The sequence below is a fragment of the Oculina patagonica genome, chromosome 13 (assembly GCF_052425735.1).
Source record: "Oculina patagonica isolate OP01 chromosome 13, crgOcupat, whole genome shotgun sequence".
Taxonomy (NCBI): domain Eukaryota; kingdom Metazoa; phylum Cnidaria; class Anthozoa; order Scleractinia; family Oculinidae; genus Oculina; species Oculina patagonica.
This window is the reverse complement of record NC_135770.1, coordinates 7,036,463-7,057,985: the sequence shown is the minus strand read 5'-3', so window position 1 is coordinate 7,057,985 and position 21,523 is coordinate 7,036,463. Positions and strand designations below refer to the sequence as shown.

Genomic DNA, 21,523 nt, shown 5'->3' with positions numbered 1-21,523 from the left:
ATAAATAAATAAAAATAAATCTTTTTTTTTTTTTTGCTTTATAGCGGCCATTTTGAATTTTAATACTCGGTCTAGCAGGTTGGAGGTTTGGAATCGAGAAAGGTGTGGGGTCTGGTGCGGACGAAGATATTCGGAAATATTAATTCTTGGGACAAAGTCCGATCACTATATGAGTGCTATATAGTGAAAAGGAGTGAAACTTTCAGCTTTCGTGACAGAAAGTGTACATTTGCAGCAAAATTCCAACCTATTTCTTTCCGTTCACTAAGAAAACTTCTCATCAATCTTTCAGCAGACTGAGCAATTACCATTTGATTAGAACAATGCTTGCAAACCTGTAATTTCCTTATTGGTGACCGAAAGGAATGCCTGGGTAATACAGCCGTTTTGGCGAAATGCAGGTCCAATCCTACCAGCAAAATACTACACCGAAAGCATTCTTTGGAAGTCAAAAGTTGTCCAAATTGCTTTGGCAGGTCTCGGAATCCATCCACAGAACGGCCAGAGAGACAACTTAACTCATGAACCACCATGTTTCGATACAAATGTTTTTGACGTTCCAAACATCGTCAAATCATCTCTCACCTCTGGTTTCTTTCCGAAGTTTGCCTCTACCAGGCATTCTAGCTTAAAAAATGACATAAATATGTCGAGTTATCTATTTTGCCAGGCCTTTTGACCTATAGTTGGATCATTTCTTGTCAATAGCACTACAGTCAACTCTCTCTTAACGGACACCTCTAACGGACACCTCCATAGGACGGACACCTGATGATTGTCCCTGCCGTTTTTAAGTCATTTTACTGTAACCAACTCTCTATAAGACGGACACCTCTCTAAGACGGACAACGGACACTTTGAAAACATTAACAGACACTTGATAAGTTCTTTTTTATCATGTTTTATTTAGTGAAAATACTTTTTATCGACCTAAAGCAAAGTTAGTCAGCGCCCTGAATATACATGTATACCACTTACTAACCACAAACAATGACGCTTTAACGGATTACTTTTCTGCTTACGAGTATGGACACTGAAGAGGTCGTTTTCTACTTACAGTATTACAGTTTGTAGAAGCTCTCGATTTTTGCTTTAACAAGCAAATATGGTCATTTTATTATTTAGTCTTGTTGCAGTTAGCACAGGTTCGTTGCATTCTGCAAAGCTTTAGCTTTAGTATCTCAGAATTACTAAAGTCATGTTACCTCGACTCTCTACAGAGCGGACACTTCTCTAAGACTGACAGCTACGGCCGGTCCGGATCCCAAAGGTGTCCGTCTTAGAGGGAGTTGACTGTATATTATTTCTGCTTTCATTGTTATATATGGCTCAGATATGGAGAGCGACACTCCGGTGAAGCCATAGGCGGCACAGAGTGTCACCGGCGGAGCTGGAGATGCTTTTTTTTCGGGCGTCTTGGCAAACAAAGCGGTCAACAGCAAACGCGAAAAATACAAAACAAGGTAAAAACGTAGAACTGTGGTGCACGTTGAATGGGACGGTTAACTTTGCACTTATTCGTGCACTTTATTGGCGCTTATTCCATGCTGGGCGCTTAATCGAATAAATATAGTATAAATATCGTAAAAAATGTTGTGGTTATTCAATCCGAGTCCAGGCTGCTGACCACTAGGCCAAAAGTTAAAAAAAAATACAATATTTTCTAAAAAAAAGATTTAAACTAGTCACATTAACTGCAGTTCTGGCTATTTCTGGGAGTGAATTCATTTCATTTCAGGCAAAATATGTGGATGATCAAGACTATGTGTAGAGGTTTTTGGTTTCGGAAGGGCGAGAACAGCTTAGCTTTATCATCTTCATTTCCCATGAAAAATAGCCTTTTCAAACATTTTTCAGGTTTTATTCTTTTGACGAGTAAATATTTATACTGACGTTAAAACGGCTTTATGATTTTGATCGGCATTTTCGCAGGTGGTGAGCCAGTGAACTACAAGAATACGGACGACAAGTGATGGTTAAAATGTTGGTCACGGAAGTGGCCGCGTTTATTGATTTGCTATATACAGCTGACCTGAGAATTAATTATCAACCTGTAATGCGTGAGGTGCACGAAGATGTGCCAAATACGGACAAAAGCTCAAAAGGCTGTTTAAAAGATACAAATTAAGGAGGTGCCAGTGGATGGCGGTGGGACAAGGAAACGTGTTTCTGGTGATCTTCCTTGCGTGGAGCTCTATCTGTCGTGTAGACCTGTTTACTAGATATAACAACTTTTATCTGTCCCTGTACTCCATGTATTGTGACGGAAGGGAAAGTGCTAGGAAACCCAGAATAATCTGATATACTTTTTTAATGACCGAAACACCTTGCGACCAAAACATAAAAGCCTTTATTCACCATAAAGCTCATTTTAGTTTGGTTTCAGAAGATATGAATGAAATTGACGATTCTGACGTTTTAATATTAAACCAACTTGCAAAGAAAGTATGCATTATTTTACAAAGCTTAAAGAATTAACCAAGCAATATACATGCACTGGTTATAAAATGAAACAAAAGAACGGATTCTTTGAAGATCTACCTGACTAGGTCGTATAGAGTGACCGTCCGGGTAAGAGTAGTTTTGAGAAGAACTGTTGTTGGTGACTGACGTTTCGACAACCTGAGCGGAAGTCATCATCGGAGTCAGGTGAAAAGTTTTCGTCAGTCGATGGTGATATAAGTCTGGTCCATTGAAGTTGATTGGTCAGTTAAGCCGTGATGTCGTGTAAAATTTGTCATCAGTAATTGCTCAGATTCGATCCGTCTCTTGTTAGTCTAATTAAGTCGCTCTGTTCCGTCTACTGTTAGTCAAACTAGGTAGTTCTGTCGGCGGTTCGTTTGTCGGTTATGTTTACGTCGTGAATAAGTCGTTTGTAAGGTGGTGGTAGTTGTTGACATCTGTTGATAGGCGTCTGTTCTAAGTTTGTGTACCAGCTTTCCAGAGTCAGACGTTGAAACTAGTTAGTACTATAGGATAAGCATTCAGCAGAGTCCTAGCGGTTAGTAAGTCGATGGTGTTCAGAAATGTGATTGTGGACATGACCATTCCTCGTCGCTCGTCTATTTGACTGTAGGCGGCTACTAACATTTCATTTTTTCAACTGACTCTACTGAACAAAAATGTAGCCCATAGCTTTGATGTGCTTGTCCCAGTTATCTGGAAACCACGAAGCCTCGTTTCCACACGTGTTAGAGTCGTCATGTTTTCCTCCGGTACCAAACCCGATTCTGGAGTCACAAGATACGCAGTCATCCAATTCGTTTCCTATGATCCCAATTCGCGCTTTGGACTGCTCAGCAAGGCTACCAATAGTGTTGAATCCTTCCTTGTGACAATGTTCCTGCAAAGACGCCTCTGAGCCAATCAGCGTCTTCCACGCGTCATGGCCAAGTGAGATGGCGCGGTATTGTCCATCGGCGATCAGTGAGTACAGAGAGTTGGCCTGCTGGTTGATGACAATGAAGTTGGTCTGTTGGCCGATCTTTATTCCAAGGCAGAGCTTGGAGAAGGGTGTGTTCCAGTAGGTCGGTAATTTAGTCTCACTCGTATCCAACCCAGTCTTCCCACCGATGACATTGAAGGTCTCGGTATTGCTCCACAGATTGGAATCGTAATGAAATGTTGCCTTTGAAAGGAAATGACAATAAAGAGCAAAATGAGCGTGTTAAGCTGGTGAGCAATGAAGGTGTACAGAAAGCAAGCGCTATTTACTCTGTATCAAAATGTAAGCGAGCGCGCGGTTCATATGGTTTTAATCTGATGTTATTAAAATTCTAAAATTTTAAAAATTGAAGACAAAATTACTCGGAAAGCATTACAACACAAGAAATGGCATGCAGTGTTGTCAACTACCTTGGTACCATCGGTCTTCATGACCAGCGTCCATCCACCATCTCCGCATGATCCAAGATCAGCAGTCATGTGACAATAGACAGGAACTGTGGCTGATCCCAGCTTCAGTGGGTAGGATTTGTTACCCAGAGCCCTGAAAAACAAAGAAATATATGTGAAAACAAAATGCAGTGTCACCTAAAAGATGAGCGAAAAAAAGATCAATAACAAAGATGTATTGTCATAAACGCTCTTGTTTCTTGGCCATTTCAATTTACCAAAAATAAAATACAAACAGCGGCAACAAACATAACACATGGACTACGCATAGTCTGAAAAAAAGAATCTAAAATTTGCTTGACGTTTTGCATGCTGCAGCACACATCTTCGGAAGTGACGGTTACAAAAAAGCGAAAGATTTTAAAACTTAAAAATACAAAGCGAGGTACTGGTAACGAGCTAAACAATAATTAACAACAGGGATAGCAATAGGTGAGAGCTAATAAAGTCACAGCTTTTCACTGCCAACGTTGTCATTGAGGGTCCAAAAGCCCCCCTCCTCCATAGCCCCCCACCTCCCCATCCCCCCCAGCGCGGTCCCTGAACACGTAATTAATTTTGTCCCAGACGCGATATATCATTGTATCATAGTAACAAGTACTTTATTACTTCGTTTTACGTCATACGTTTAACGCCTATGTTTTGCTTAAATTCAATAAATTTGCTACTTACAAGTTTTTGTCAAAGAGTTCCTTGCAGGTACGATATCGTGCTGACAAGAGAAAATCATCAAGAAGATCACTACTTAACTCTCGAACGTAGTTAATTGCCAAGAATTTGATGGTAGTGGTTGTGTTGTTAAAAAGGGAAACTTTCATCTTTACACAACGAACAACCTAAACTTAAACTCTGTGCAATTGTAATTTAAACGTGATTTTAATATAAGATTTTTTTTACATCAAGTACAGTTCAATAGCACATTTTAAAATATTGCTTGTTTAATTTTTACCTGATTCGCAGTTTTCTCCGGTATAGTAAGCTGTACACACGCATTGGTATTTCTTGTCTGTAAATCCATTTAGGCAGGTTCCACTATTTAAGCAAGGATTACTGGAGCACGCATTCTGATAAGAGAATAAAACACATGCCGCTCCATCAGTTTTGCTCAACATTGATCTCAAGATATCGTCTATAATACCTTAGGCTTTAAATGTGAGTTTTAGTCCATGTCCTTTGCGACGATGTTGCTAAAAAAATATGCATAATATTTGCTTCTCTTTAACTTTTCCCCGGCCGTTTAGATGTAGTTATTGTTTAATTTAGTGTGTATCCGATGCCCTAACTCCCAGTACTACGGCCTCTACTGGTGCCAGAGCGTTTGCACCAGCATAACTATTTTAACACATGCTTACTAGAGTTTCCTGAAGGGGGTGTAAATTCTCCTTTCCCAGCCCAAACCTTGCCCAAATCCCATTTCCTAGCCTATTGTTTCGCCCAAATTTTCAAAATCCCAGTCCCAGTAGTTCTATTGTTTTTTAGCTGTAATTCCAGATTCCCAGGGACCAAATCCCAGTCCCAGTGAACAAAATCCAATTTTCCCAATGAAAATTAACCCAAATCTCAGTTCCCATTTTAACCTTTCAGGACCCTCTTGGTAAGGGTCTGCGCAACTGCAAATTTTATTTCTTTAAAAAGAGGTTTTAGACAAGCTGAAAATTGTTTTCGCCTTTCTGAAAGGTTGAATCAATTTTGTCTTGATTTGTATTTTTGGAAATGTTTGTTTACCTCTGTGCCACTGTAGGTAAAGCCTGTTCGTGGTTTGAGATCCCCAGGATGTAAAGTTTCATCTGAATCACTCAGTTCACAAACAACTTTGTCATTTACTAGTGGGCCGATGTTGATAGACATGCAGCGACTCTCCATAACGCATTGACCTCGGCAAGGATCGAATTTCTCATCCAGTGGTAAAGTTAAGTTTTTAATCATGTGGCCTTGAAGCGCATAGTCATGTTTTTCAGTAGTAAATTTAATGTGTCGCCCGCACGTATCTGCAAATAATTGAATAAATTAAATAACTATGGAGCATTTTTTCCAGTGAAAAGCTACTAGTTCGTGAGATTTTCCACTACCAAACTTCATTACTCCTTTTTTTTTGGATGTGTTGCTTATAAAAGCTTAAAATAATTATTATTAATTCTCTGTACAACCCTTGAAGAGCGGTGTGAGAAGTGGATGCTAAAACTTTCAGTAGCAGTTCATTTCAGTCTGTCATCGATCTTTCGATTTATCAATTTTTATAAATACTATTTTTAACTTTGCCTCAATAGCATTTTGACGTGTCGATCTAGCCAAGTTTCTGATTTAAGAGGATATAGAAAAAACATTCGAAAACAAAAGATATAGAAAAGCCATGACGTTTCGGCATCAAGTTCAATACCTAGTTCTTTATTTTTTCCTGTTTTCTAAAGCAAGAATGCAGATATAGCAATTTCTTATCTTTAATTGAAATTCATTGTGTATCCATTTACGTCATTTTCTGACTTCCTGAAAAAGTAATGAAATCGAAGATGGCGGAGTAAACAACGTCACCATTGTTTTTAACTCGCAACTCGAACAAGATCCAAATTTCTCGCCATTCAGATCAAGTGGAAAAGTTTTGTTGGCTTTTTGTTTGCGCCTTTTTTTATCAGCGCATCAGAATGCTCTGTTTGTTTCTCCTTTTTGTACTGAATTTCCTTTTATCTGTACTAAATGAACTCGTTTCAGCATCGAATTTACTAAAAACTGCATGTCTCTAAGCCAATCACATTCGAGATTCTTTTTCATGTACATTATTAAATGTGAAAAAAGATTTGTCAGTGTATGAAAGTTCTTTAATATGTTTTTCCTAAAATTCATCTTCAGTGAAGATATGGAAAATAATGACCTCTGCTGGACAGTCAAAATATGCTTCTTTATGTCTTAATTTCATGCTGAGTATTCTTTAACTGAAATAAATAAAACGGTAACTTAAACAGTTATTCTTTCTGCTAATCATGTAAAAAACAACTTAACTAAGCGGCGGGTTGCGTGCTCTCGAACTTTCTAGATCGATTAATTATTAACAAGAAAATTTGTCCATGATATTAGTTTGGTCTACATATTTAAAACAGTTGGGACTCTTGCGTACACTGACAGTTACAAAAATTGACGACGTGAACTAACATTGGTAAAATTTGATAATCGAGGAACGCCTTAATTTAAACAGTCATTTTATATGTTTGTTTTAAGACGAATCGCATGCAGTAAAACAATTGCAACATCATGCATATATGACTACAGTTATGATAGCAAGTTTTTAATTAATTATGATTACAAGTATGAATAATTTATTTAATTTCAGAATTGTAGTGCTCTCTGAAATTCTGATGTTGGAAATTTAACACTCTTCGTGTTTCGCTTTGAACAAATCGGTAACATGTAACAATTAAGAAATGTGTGAGATAGCCTAAATTAGACACGTTTGCTATTGCAAAGAGTATAAATTGTCTTATAAAAGACATTGATTTATATTTTCAAAACTATACGCTACTTTTCAAAACAACTCGTTTACAATAAACTGAAAGGAGCTAAGATGGTCTGGAGCATTTTCGTGTTATTTCAGTTTGAACATGCTACCTTATTTCTTGATTTAACTTAGATGCCGTCAATAAATGCACTCGAGTGAAAATTGAGGACCGAAAAACGACTTTTTTATTGTCTAGAAAGTCTGCATAACGTGACACATTTCACCAGTAGTGTGCCTGCACTAAATTTGGCCTAAATTTGTCCTAAAGGTGCTGAAAATTGTAATTTTTTTTTATCAGTTTACACATTTCGCTTAAAATTTTGTTTTCTTCTAGAGAACTTTAAGTTCGCTGATTATTAAACGAAGTTTCTGTTTTTCAAGAATGAGAATTCACTACATTACATAATGGATACCCGGGGGGGGGGGGTACTCCCTATAATAGCCTATACGGGGAGGCTCCGCCCGAAAGGGGTACCTTTTTCAGGCTTCAGGTATATAAAAGAGTAGGGATTTCACGAGGTTAAGTATACGAAAGGGTATGGAAATCTGTCATTTGGCTATTTAAAAGGGCCTTTTATTAAAATATTTCGAATGGACGCAATTTATGGTTGTATTATTTTAATTTATTAAGCGCTACATAAAAATGACAAGAAACGTCCTATTTCAAGTCCACGCCATGTCTCTTAGGTATATGAAAGGGGTACCTTTTTTCAGTTAAAGGTATACGAAAGGGGTACAATTTCTGTGAAAAATGGTATATAAAAGGGTAAGGGGTTAGAACTTGGGGCGGAGCCTCCCCGTATAAAACCTTTTTGAGTAGCCCCCCCCCCCCCGGGAATGGATAGAATATAGCTTGAGATTCTTTCAAATAAACGCTACGCTTCAGTGGTAGATATACAACTCACCTTGATTCGCAAATGCGAGACGTTGAAACCAGACGCCCCAGATGACGGACAGGAACAACGAAATGAACATATCAGACTTCAAAGTTAAAACATATCAAAATTCTGCAAAAGTACGCACTCCCTCTTTCACTTACTCATTTCATACAAGTTATTTACTTGCCAAGGCTAATTATTCACTAAAACAGGTGACCTTTATAGACTGGGTATCGTCACTGTTAGTTATTAATTATGAAAAATGTTAACATTGGCTGTAGCTGGATTTTTAACATAACATTTTAATTAAAAGTGTAAAATAGCGTTCTCTGGTTTAAAAAGTTAAGAAAAAATATATGAGCTTTCGGCTATTTTACTATAGCCTTTGACGAATGTAAAAAAGATAAAGCGCGTGGTGGAAATATATACAAGGGAGGGTGTGAAAATAATTAAGAAATAAAATACAATAGAAGTGTAAAAAGCTAAAAAAGGACAAAAACAGACAAATTAAGAATAACAATAAGATAGAATATTGTCTAGGTAACGGTTTGGAGTTATTGTCTGCGCCGACAGTCTGAGTGAGTCTTTAAGTCTGAGTGAGACAATCTGCAATTGCAAAGTTACACTATACCGTCTTGTAAATGACATTTATTCCGATTTTTTGAAAAAAAAAAATCGTCCAAACGAACTATTTTGAGGTTAGAGGGACTAATATATTACTCTTTTTATTTCAGTATAAAACTGCTGCATAGTTCCTTAATTAATTTTCGAATTAATGCCATTGTCCGATGCACTTACGTGAAGTTTGTGGAAAACGTACGAAAGTTCCGATTAAATTGTTTTTCAGAATGTCTGTATTGAATGGATTTAAACATGACGTTTTTTAAGTTTCTAGCTCTTTCTTTTTTTGAGATCCGTTACCTGAGCTTCTTGATTTTAATTTGTTCAGTGAAAACGAACACTCTTTTCTTTTAGCTAGGCTTGCACCTGTTTAAGCAACGAATGTTTGCTAAATCATGTTTGTAGGTTTTCTTTCCCGTGTCTTTCTGAAGCAATTCAGTTCTTCTAATAAGTAATTCCCGAAAATCGTAATTTCTCGATCAGTTTACCCCTTTAATTTGAAATTGATGATGAAAACATATATTTTCCATTTACGTTATGCTGCCCTAAAGTTCAAGAGACCACTTTAAATAGTTACTAAAAATATAATTCCTTTAACAGTTGACGCCAGAGAACATTTTTATTCTAAAGACTGATGATTTCACTTTATTAAAGAATGAACGTTCATTAAGAATGGATATGTTCTGTAAATAAACGCTGTACTTCAATAGTAGGTTTTGACTAGTAACTGTGACACGAGGAACCCAAACCCCCAAATAATAATGGACACGAATATAAACAAAATTACTATGGCCGTTTTCAAACATCGAAATCTTGAGGAACTGCCTACCCGCGCAAAGCAAAGGCTATCTTTTGCTGCAATTTGTTCCACGACTTTCAAATCTCATGACCAACTGCATGAATATTCACAACAGAAGTTAACCTGACTTTTTAAAAAAATAGATGTAATTTTAAGTGGGTGCAGCTTGTCATTTATTTTGTTATACCTACGGGAGGAAATATTGAATTATAAGTTATTGACATTCAAGTACTGTTTTTTTTTAAGAGTCATGCAGGTTGTTTTGGCATCTTTCATTCTTTCTCGTGTTTTCTTCATTTCATGGATGGAGGTTAGGCGCAGCTGAAAACACTTTTCAATCATGGCTCGATAAACAGTGATTATTTCAAGCAATCAGATGAAAAACAATCTTAACCTGACGGGACGCGGCGCAGGAAGCATTTTTTCACAATTAGATGAATGCAATTTTGGATTAATTTTCAGGTGGCTGATAGCTGTTTTCAGTGATTTTCAGACCTTGCACTTTGAAAGGACAGTCTACAACACTTTCTATTACAGAAACTGTATAAAACAAATGCCCTATCATTGGCCGACAAGTTGTGATGATACAAATTTTAGCAAAGTTTAAAAAATTTTTGTCAGAGCAGTTCAGAACCACCTTTAATGTATAGGGTATAGGTATAAGGATATAAGATGTATACGTATAAGTATAAGTATAAGTATAAGTATAAGGACTAGAAAATGCCTGAAACTGTTATTAGCCACTTTAAAGTGTTTTGAACCCTGCTATTGGGTACTGAACCAAATTTGCCAGTAGAATAATGATTCAACTGGGTATATATAAAGAAAGAAATAATTACGAATACTGGTGTCTTGACTGAGGCGTCTTACGATAGTTTAACAGGCAGCGAACAATTTTAATGAGACGATATTTAAATTGATATATAGCGATTCATCTTTTGACAAGTGCCCACACTTACAATTTGATGAATAATCCAAAGCAAATTACATTGTAACTATCCATTCAGACCTTATGTATTATCGATTTTAAATTATTTTCCCTTGGTCCTTGTGTGGAAAAATTGACAACTACCTATTTCTTTGCTCAGGAGTGGACCTCGACTTCATCTACACATGAAGAAACATAAGAACTGGCATTTATTGATATTTCTACCTCTGGCCCTACTGCTTGGTCAGTAACAAAATGTCTAAAATTCCCAAGAATTAAAGGGACACTGTCACCAGTTTTGCTTCAAAAACACAAGGGTCAAAAACATATGGAAACTACGAATGGTGGTCCCGTTTTGTTAAAAAAATCACCATGCAAGTCTACTAAAGCGATAAACAAGTGATATTTTTGTGATGCCATCGGGAACTTAAACTTTAACTATAACTTTTGCCATCTGTGACGTTGGTTTCTGCTCACAAGAAAAGTGCTGAATGTATTAATTAACATAACCGAATTGCCGTTAATTCTTTCAGCAATCTTCCAGCAAAATACCTTCCATCGCTTGGTGTACGTGCCTGCCAATTAGGTTTTGAGTTTTGCAATCATTGCTTCATTATACTACATGTTCAACACTACGATTTGTATGCAACATATACAGTCACACGCAGTCAATGCCAGAGAGACCGGCTCTCTGGAAGTCCTTGAGTGTCATAAAATCTATTCAAGGTTTTAAAAAGATTTGCTGCGCAACTTGTGCAAGTTCGTTCGGGCCAGATTTTAAATTCAGACATCTTGTATCTTAGTTGATCCACGATCTCCTGAAGACCTAAAACTCAGCTTAGCTGACAGTTTCTTAAACTGAAGGAGTTCCACAAATTCTCGCTTCATTTCCGGATCCCTGGACGCGTAAATGAATGGATTGAAAGCGCTGTTAGAATAATGCATCCATTTCACAAAGTCCACCAGACGCTGCAGGCCGGGATATCGCGGCAAAGAGTGTGGGTAGTACACGGCGATCATTAGCAACACGTAAAATGGTAACCATGCCAAAAAGAAAAACCCCGACACCACAGTCAAAGTCATTGCAAGTTTGATTTCTTTTCTTAGATGACTTTTTTCTCTGCAGCTGATCTTGCAGGTCGAAATACCTGGAGTGTGGCGGTTCAGCGATCTAGCGATGCGGAATATTCCAGCGTACATATAACTGATGATGACCAACGGAGCAATGAACCCGATAGTGGTAAAACTGGGAGCGTAATAGCGTTGAAGTTGGAACAAACTCTGCAACGGCGTTGAAGAAGCGATCAGAGCCGCAAACACCCAAGCCGACGCAATTGTTCCTGTGTAAAATTGCAGCGGAAGCCTCTGATATAAAAACGGTCGAGATATGGAGATATATCGCTCCGCGCTTATAGCTGTTAAATGAAAAACCGAGGTCAACGCGCTGAAGATGTCCAGACTGATGAACAGCGCGTAAAGAGCTTCGCCTCTGCCGATTCCGAGTCCGGAGATGCAGATCCACAGCGGCAGCGAGACGACGCCTACAAGGCAATCAGAGCACGCCAAGCTGATCAAGAACATGTTGCTCCTTTTCCGCAATTTTCGATTCTGATTAAAAGCGGCCATCACGATAGTGTTACCGAAGACGATTGCAAACGCGAGTAAAACCGAGAAGATCACAAAGACGAAGGTATCCACTTCGGATCTGGGAAGTTGCGCGACGGACGTTCCCGAGCTGTTGAATGCTTGTTGTCGTACATTGATCATCGATGTGTTTTTGTTTTCAGCCATGACGCTTTCTCCTCCACCGGTTTTTCGTGACTTCTTGACAACAGCAAAAAAAAATCAGTTTGAATCAAAGAAAAGAGTTCTAAATAAGTAAAAACATTGATAAATCAAGCACAGTTGGTGATTGACACTTAAAAACTTTTTTTCCGGTTTAAACAGCTGCTAAAAAGTTTCTTTCATTGTCACCCTTTCTCTTTACTTAATTCTGTTTAAAAACAAATTGCAACTTCCCTGCGGGTATTGATATCATCGGGACAATAAGATTTTTCGTAATTTAAGGATTGAAGACCTTTAAACTATTTCTTTTTCGTAAGATTTCACAATATACGCAATGCCTAACGCAAAGTCAGCTTTTTCTATCGAAATGAGATAGTATATTTTATTTTTTGTTCCACCGTATTATCTTGCAATTCTAGAACTTGTTTCCACAGTTTTTAATCCCGCTGTCAAAAAAATTGAAAATTTCAATAGTGTTTCGGATGTTTTGTTGATATAAGAACGTTTTAGCAATTGAAACTGAATAGAATTTAAAACGGACAGCTGACATTATTCGGTGGCAAAATTAAACGGACAAAGAAAGAATCTAGTTCTTTCCGTTGATAAGCGCATCTTTTCGACAGGAACGAGATGGGCAGATAATTTATCTGCGCAAAGTCACTTTAAGACAAAAAGGGAACTTCACTGCATGTGTAAAGCTAATCAATTAAAACGGTGTATTTCTTAATAAGGACTTGCGGGATATTTTTCTGATTTTCAGTAATTTTGAATTAAAATTACTTTGACAAGAATCAAAAAGTAAGGTTGCTGATAATGTAATGAATTAAATAAATGTCAATATGTGAATGTGCGTGGGGTTTCATGTTGTACAAAAGCCATTTGGCAAAAGATAAAATAAACAGAAACTCGAAAATCAATTTGTTTCAATAGTGAACATGGTAAACAATAACTAAAAAAGTAAATCAGGATCGACATAGCAAAACTTTTAACTTATTGGAGACTAGCTACACATAGCCCAATCAATCTTTTTCTCTCTTTTTTTTTTCTTTTGACTCGAGTCCTGGAACTAGCTAGCGCTCTGACGCATTGAATATATATTACAAACACGTAGGCGCTCCTTTCGTTCGACACCGCCTTTTTTGCATTTTATTTTTTTGCCTTCTTGAAAGCGTGAACCTTTATTAAATATATACAAATCAGCAGCAATATTTTGAGGAAAACGAACTAAGCAGTTCATGGTTAAGAAAAGAAAAGTATTTTTGTTCTGTCGTTGTTGGTTCCAATTCGTAAGAGCGTAACATTATCTTAAATTGGAATTTCCCAATGCCTACATGTCGTCTCCTGCCCTTAGTGGCATTTTATTCAGCGCTCAAAGTGAACTTTAACTACAATGCTGAAATTTGGACGAAACTTTTCTTCCTAGCTGCTCTATAATCTGATAGTTTTCTGATGATTTTAATACAAACAATTGTTTTGTTCTGCTGACAAAAAACACCAAATATCCATAGGACTTATACTCAATCATCTGATAATATTTTTAGGCAAAAAGAATAAAAAAAGACGCATGGCATGAGGAAAAATATATTATAAGATGTTTTTACTGAGGCAAACAGTTAATCTAATCATGAGTTGTAAAAGATAGTTCACAGGCCAAGAAACCTGAGAGCTTTGTAGCTTTATTACACAAGATTTATAACAACAACATGTTTTACTTGTGTTTCCGTGTTGTTCTTAAGACGCTTTAAAAGGGATTTGCAGCAGGGCGAAATCGTTTTCCCGAGCGATTTTAACATTTATATTAATGGTTAAGAATAAATAGTACAGAAGTAGTTCTTACAAAACCGCTACGGGTGACGCATACCGCAATGGTTTTCATTTTAGTTTTGACAGGAAATCGTTGCAGGCACACTTGGTCGACTTTTGGGTTAATGTGTAATCAGGTTGTGTTTTTTTGCTTCGGCGGAAGGACAGAGAAAAAAGCTTACGGGGCAAAGTACAGTATGGGGCCCAGTTCTCGGCCACTTTTGACGTAAACTTGTATTTCTTACCTCAGAAGAATCGCAGGAACTTAAAATTTCTCCCAGAGCTAGCTACATTATTCAGCTTTTTGGTGTAAAGCTATCGACCGGTCAAAAATTAATTTGCCCGAGCAATAATAAAAATAAAAGCTCCATTTGTGGGCCCAGTTCTCGGCCACCTTGGCCCAGTTCTCGGCCACTTTTGACGTAAACTTGTATTTCTTACCTCAGAAGAACCGCAGGAACTTGAAATTTCTCCCAGAGCTAGCTACATTATTCAGCTTTTTGTTGTAAAGCTATCGACCGGTCAAAAATTAATTTGCCCGAGCAATAATAAAAATAAAAGCTCCATTTGTGGGCCCAGTTCTCGGCCACCTTGGCCCAGTTCTCGGCCACTTTTGACGTAAACTTGTATTTCTTACCTCAGAAGAACTGCAGGAACTTGAAATTTCTCCCAGAGCTAGCTACATTATTCAGCTTTTTGGTGTAAAGCTATCGACCGGTCAAAAATTAATTTGCCCGAGCAATAATAATATATAGATTTAGGCAAGCCTAAAAGCGGAGCTCCCCAGTTAATTATTTTGCACTTTATTGAAACCTGAATTCAAGCCATTGTACAATTTTAAGGCTAAGAATATAATATTCGTTTTATTTTTTTTTTTATAAATTTTAATATTGTTACTTACTTTTTTTTACCGTGTCCCGGGGGGGGGGGAGAGGTACTCCCCAAAATTTACTCAAGGGGTGTGCCACTGAGTCGCTGAGACTCTGGACCTGTTCCAGAGAAAAACGGCTCAATTTGCGACCCTGTTCCAGACAAACAGTGCAAAATAGGTACCCTGTTCCAGACAATATCCACAATGAAAAATATATGAAGATAGATATAAAAACACTAGCGTACATCACAAAGCGCTCACTTGACTTTGTCTGTGGCTTGGAGAAAAACCAATGAGAGGAGCGGATTTTCATAGCTAAACTTGATAGTGTTCCACAGTCAAAAGAGTGATTTGTATACCCTGTTTCAGAGTCAGAGAGGCAAAAGGCACACCCTGTTGAGCAGCACATACCCGTATAGCCCTTATATGGGAGTACCGTATACAGCAACACCAAATAAGCCGAGAACAAACAAAATCAATCAAAACGTTTTAATTCCACCGACAGCATTATGATCCAGAAGTCTGGATGGGAAATTATGCTGCAAAACGGGTAATTATGTAACCTTCGAAGATAAGGAGGGGGTAGTAGGGCTGCATGTTGGGGTAGATAGGCATATCACGTGGTAAATTAGCAAAGCACTTAACATTTAGAGTATATAGGAAATAATATACATCTACTTTAAGAATATGGTTAATTTTCTTTTTTTCATTCATTCATTTGTTTTTATTTTCACTATTTGCCTATATTTTAATTTTGAATGGAAATGGCAGAGGTCATACATGTAGCAAAGGGTTTACAGCATATTGCCATAAGCTAATGCCAAGCAAACCGGAGTGAAAACTAACCACAAGCAAACTAGAGTGAAAGCTAATCCCAAGCACACCGGATGAATAAAGCTAACTGCGAGCAAACAGGGGTGAACCTAACTACAAGCAAACCGGAGTGAAACTAACTGGAAGCAAAGAAGGGACATTCTGTAACCCCATCCCACCCCCCTCGCCCCCCCCCAAAAAAAGGATGATAGCACCTTTTTTACTTTTACATGTCTTTTTGAGTCCCCTTCCTCTTAAGGGGTTTCACTTCACTTACAGAAATAAAAAAAACAAAAATTCTGGGAAGATAGAATATTGTTTGTGTGTCTCAAACTCAGTTTTGTTCTTTGATTACGCAGAAAAAATAGAATCATGTTTGCTTGTGTATAAAACTATGCAAGAAAAAAAGCATCAATACTTTGACTGCTCTTTTAAAATTTGTATGCTTTATTGTACACATTTTTGTGGAGTCATGTTGCCCATTCGTCATGAAGTTCACAAAGTAAGCAAATGAGTCACAATTTGGTTGCTTCATGGTACCTAATGGATACTGCAAATTTAATCTGGCTTTAGAATATTTCACTAATTTTAACATTATAGCTGTTCTTATAAATTGTACGCAGCATACAACACATAAGAATGAAATTGGTATTGCATATTGCTTGCAATCACGATTTTAACCTCTATACTTAAGAATTACACCAGTTTCAGCATTACCAATCCAAATTCAAATTATTACATTGCTTTTTAACTCCACTACCTCCCCCAAGGTCAACCAAAGATCTTATGATATACAGTAATTAGACAACTACATGTAAGTCCTGTGTAGTCGAGGGCTCTAAATATTTGGACACTTACAGGTCATGTTAACCGGCCAAAGAGATTTTAGCTTGGTCACATGTGGTTTCTTACCAGCCAAAACATTGAAAATAGCAATTTTAAACTCCCATTCATTTCTGCTGTTACTGTTTTGGCTGCATAAATTATTCTTAAAAAGATCACTTCATAATGCCCTTGTTACATCTAAAAAGATGTGAAAGAGACAGGTCAATCAAGAAGTTGTTTTCTGAAGTACACTGTAAATACGTTAACATTTAAAATATAAACTTTGCTCATTTGCAGCTTTTCTTGATTTCAATTTACATGTAATTTACTAGTCTCTTGAAAATGGCATCATGAAGACACCCAAACATCAAGCTGGATAATCTTAATCCTTCCTGTTTTCTTTTGATGTCCTTGTCCACATTCTGTTTTTGTGTCTGTGGCTCTGCAAATTCTGAAATTCATGTTAACCCTGAAAAAAGTCAAATGCCACAGATTAAATTAAAATTGATTAATTGGTATGAAAATCAATAATTTATAAAACAAAACACTTAACGCAAGCTTGTATAAAGTGAAGCAAAACTACTGGATGCGAAAGGATACCTTATATATTTAACAGAGATGTATCAGCACAGACTATTTTTTTTTTACTGATAACTGCGAAGTCAACTACAGAAAAAAAAACCCGGTAACTCGAACTCGGATAACTCGAACAACCTTGCTAACTCAAACTCACTTCCATTTCCCTTGGATTTGACCCCACTTTTCAGTCATTTTTACTCGGTTAAATTCGAACTCTGATAACTCGAAAACCCCGCTAACTCGAACTAAATTTTGTTTCCCTTGAACAAAATTTGGGTCAAACTTTTTACCCTGATAACTCGAATTCCAGAACTTGCAACTCGCAACGGTTGCCCATTGATTATAGCAATGAACAGATCATGTATTTGACAGTCATTTTCCACTCTTAACAAAAGAATGTGTGGTCGCTTTAGAGTTTCTGGCAAGATAAGTTCAATTTGCACAGTACTGTATACTGAAGTGCTTAAAAATCAGTAAACTATCAATTATTAACTTGGCAAATAAAATATTCAATCAACCCCGCTAACTCGAAAAACCCCGCTAACTCGAACTCATTTTCGTTTCCCTTCAGAGTTCGAGTTAGCAGGGTTCTACTGTAAATATTTCAGGACCTGAACAATCGATGAAAATCGATGATCGGAAAATCAATCGATCAATCGACATAGGCGTACGAGGCGGGGGGGGCGAGGGGGGCTGCAGCCCCCCCAGTGCCAAAATGTTTCGGGCAAAATGCTAAGAATTCGGGCAACAAGCCTAAAAAAAAATAGAAAATAAGCCGAAAAGTCTAGTCAACATTACATAAAAAACGAATTACATCAACAAGAAAAGTATTGGAAATATACCGAACTTTGAGGTTCAAAAGTCCAAATTTCTAATTCATCTGCGTTCGTTTCCTCTCGCAAATTGCTATAATAATGTTCGACTTTTCTCGCAAATTCTGCGTGACCCCTCAGTTTGATTCAGTTGCAATCAGCTTTTCCAAAGCTTGGGCGCGCACGGTGGATTTAGTAGAAGACCTTGAAACAAAGCTGTTATAAATGTGATGAAGCTAATGCATTCGACTCAAACATTTAGTTCTCAGGGCTAGCTTAAAACTTTCAACGAAATGTTTCAAATCCCATTCTTCCGTAAATGTTTTTGACGCTTTTGTTTTACTTTCCAATGGGGGAAAAAATTTAAATTGGCTCCCCAAAATTAATTTAATTTTTGCTGAATTAGAGTGAATAAATAAAATATTTTCGAAAAAGAATTTAGTGCATTGACACCTTCCGACAACGCCACAAAATTGATTAAAGAACTTAAGCAAGCAAGCGAAATTTGTACACAAATATATCAATGCACGTTTTTCCATTTTATATGCCCCTTTATTCGGCTTTCAACCCATGCCATTTTTCGACACTTTTTTTCGGGCAAAAGAGTCTCCGCCCCCCCAGGACCGAAGGTGCCCGTACGCCTATGTCAATCGATGACAATCGATTAATTACTGTTGATTGGCATCGATTGGCATCGGCCAATCGATGATCAATCGATAATCACACTTTGGTGGTCGCGAACTTCATCGATTGCCATCGATTGGCATTAAACACACAATCAATCCGAAGCATGAAGTAAATACTTACATATGTTGTTTTGTAAAAAAAAATAATAAAGCTCCTTTCCATTGAGATGAAGTTTACATCATAAGCTTTAATGTTTCTGTTTTTCATTCGAGTTTCCTACTGTTTGCTAGCGCTAGAATTCCAAAGACACTTCGTTATTCGTGACCGAGTCAAAAATGGCGGACGTGACAGGCGAAACTCATCACCAGACTCCCACTGTTGTCTCGTTTTCGTTCCGACGTACGGACGACGTATTTTTGAGTTCTCTCTGCTACTGTTTGATTTGAAATATTTCGGACGAGCGAGAAAATGTTTATGGACTACAAGACAGAGTTTTAGAAAAATTACATTGTACTTAGACAGTGAGGAATTCTGTAAGTTGCGATTTCTATTTACTTTGCCAGGAGTTGGTTCGAAAGCAAACCAGACCGAAAAGCGTACGCTTCGTTGATGGAGGCGAATAAGACTTAAGCTCAAAACGTTTGTTTTAAATAATTATTGCCTTATTACTGTTAAGTTAGTAAGTTTCTCGTTGTATTGACATTTTTTGGAAAGGTTATCATTGTTGTTGCTAATAAAATATAACATACAAGAGAGACCGTGTGTTTTAAAGTAAACATATTTATCAAATACTAGTCAAATAAAAAACGATGGCAGTTAAATGATCGATTGAATTGGTAATCGATGATATTGATAATCGATGAAAATCGATGTTAGTTAATTGATCGATTGTCATCGATTATCGATGAAATGGATAATCGATGACAATCGATAATCACAAAAACTTTAGCGATCGATTGTTCATCGATTATCAATATCAATCGATTAATTGATATCGATTGTCATCGATTGTTATCGATTGCCATCGATTGTTCAGGTCCTGATATTTTAATAAACTCAAAGCATCACTGCAAACCCTTACACTCCCTCTTTAAAAGGTTTGACCTTTAAATACTCCCCCTCCCCTCTACCCCTATATATACATGTACATGCATAGGAAAAACATTGCCACATCTTAAAAGCTTTTCTCTTAACAGTAATACTAAGATTTTTAAAGATACACATTTAATTAATAATAAGTTTGCATGCACAGCTGCATACAGTGTCTAAAATGGCATGAATTTACTCACAAAGATTCCAGTTTTCCAGTAGTCATTAACCTTTGTTGTGTGCATTTTCCAAATTCCACAACAAGATTGTGATTTTTTTATGACAAATATAACATTTACTGTTGACATTCTGAATGAAACCAGCAAAACAAACCTCAAAATCTCAAAATTGTTGACATTGTTATGTAATCCACATGAACGCTCAATAGTGAACAGAACTACCTGACAAGTGGATTATTTAATATATTTGGGAACGAAAGAGCTAAGTAATGAAGCTGAAGTTTATTTACTCTGACTAAATGAACAGTAATTTTACCTCCATCATGAATATCAATAAACTGCATACACTGAATCGATCTATTTCACTCGGAGTTAACGAAATTCCAGGTGCTTCGTGCAAACTGACATCACTTTCATTCTCATCTCAGCTGCTCTTCCAGCACTGTAAAACAAAATAATCATATCACAAGCATTTAAAAATCGTAAGCTTAATTTTCTTCGAGATGTGTTGAAGTGATATTCTTTGTGAATTCGTTCCTCGAAGGCCCAACAATTATTTGTTTACATAATCAAATCCTCCTATTTGATCAGTAAAACCTGGTAAAACTGAATTTTAACGAATAGTATTTTTCAACATTGTTCATGTCACAAGCAAATGCTTAGTGGCGAAAGCAAGTAAAATGTGCCGTCAATATAAGCTTACTTTGCGTATAAAGTAAGCTTAAGACAAAACGTAGAGATATTAAATGACGGAAACACTGCAGTTTTGTACTCACCAGTTGGCCGCAGTAGGTACACTCGTCTGCTCGTTTTATCTCCGTTCCCTTGTTCTCCGCTATTTCTTTGCCTGTTTCCTCGGCACCTCTCTTGCTATTTTAGTCGCTTTTCTTCGCTACTTTGCTACCAGGTTCGACAGGCGCTTCCCTTACCAAAACTACACATGTGCACACATGTGTTACACATGTATTACACATGTGAAAACTTGGTGTAATTCACCCAGACCAGTGTAACACATGTGTCACACATGTGAGCACGATTTTGCTGATTGTTTAGTGCTTACTCACACATATGTACATATGTGTACTGAACATGTGTAATACATGTGTAAAATATTACACATGTGTCACACATGTGTATTTTTTTACATTGAATGCAACTTAACATTGCACATGTGTAACACATGTGAAGAAATATTACACAATTCGTATTTAAACATTACATATGTGTTACACATGTGTATGGTAGCACACAAAATGCAACTTATATAGCGGGATAGAAAGTCGAAAGACATGGCGGCGCTAAAATTATAACGGTGGCATAAACATTGTATATACTTCAAATACAAACAGCCAAGCAGTCAAAGGAGCCAGCAAAAAAAAAATGAGCATCATTCCATAAAGAAAGCATTGCTTTACGAGATATTATCAGAAACAAATTTCAGACCTGACCATTTTGCGTTCCTGCTGCACCGGCCTTCACTGAATTAATGTCATCATGAGTGCACTGAGTTTATAAGGCTTTCCACCCTTAAAA

At 37.2% G+C, this 21,523-nt stretch overlaps 2 protein-coding genes and 1 long non-coding RNA gene across 3 annotated transcripts; all 3 read right to left on the bottom strand.

The window, feature by feature from the left end:
• Window positions 1-1,973: 1,973 nt before the first annotated feature.
• LOC144635017 (putative skeletal organic matrix protein 5) lies at window positions 1,974-8,436 on the bottom strand. The gene is made up of 6 exons (XM_078494085.1): window positions 8,287-8,436; window positions 5,620-5,882; window positions 4,844-4,958; window positions 4,567-4,606; window positions 3,856-3,988; window positions 1,974-3,628 (listed from the first exon to the last, which is right to left on the bottom strand). Exons 1-6 carry the CDS (start codon window positions 8,354-8,356, stop codon window positions 3,110-3,112), a joined length of 1,140 nt encoding a protein of 379 aa, XP_078350211.1. The 5' UTR covers window positions 8,357-8,436; the 3' UTR covers window positions 1,974-3,109.
• A 2,954-nt stretch (window positions 8,437-11,390) lies between these two features.
• Window positions 11,391-12,398, bottom strand: LOC144636905 (beta-1 adrenergic receptor-like). The gene has a single exon (XM_078496107.1). It carries the CDS (start codon window positions 12,396-12,398, stop codon window positions 11,391-11,393), a length of 1,008 nt encoding a protein of 335 aa, XP_078352233.1.
• A 2,543-nt stretch (window positions 12,399-14,941) lies between these two features.
• LOC144635108 (uncharacterized) lies at window positions 14,942-20,906 on the bottom strand. Its single transcript, XR_013567306.1, has 3 exons — window positions 20,767-20,906; window positions 20,307-20,432; window positions 14,942-17,173 (listed from the first exon to the last, which is right to left on the bottom strand). It is a non-coding gene; the product is annotated as an uncharacterized LOC144635108 (long non-coding RNA).
• Between the last annotated feature and the right edge of the window lie 617 nt (window positions 20,907-21,523).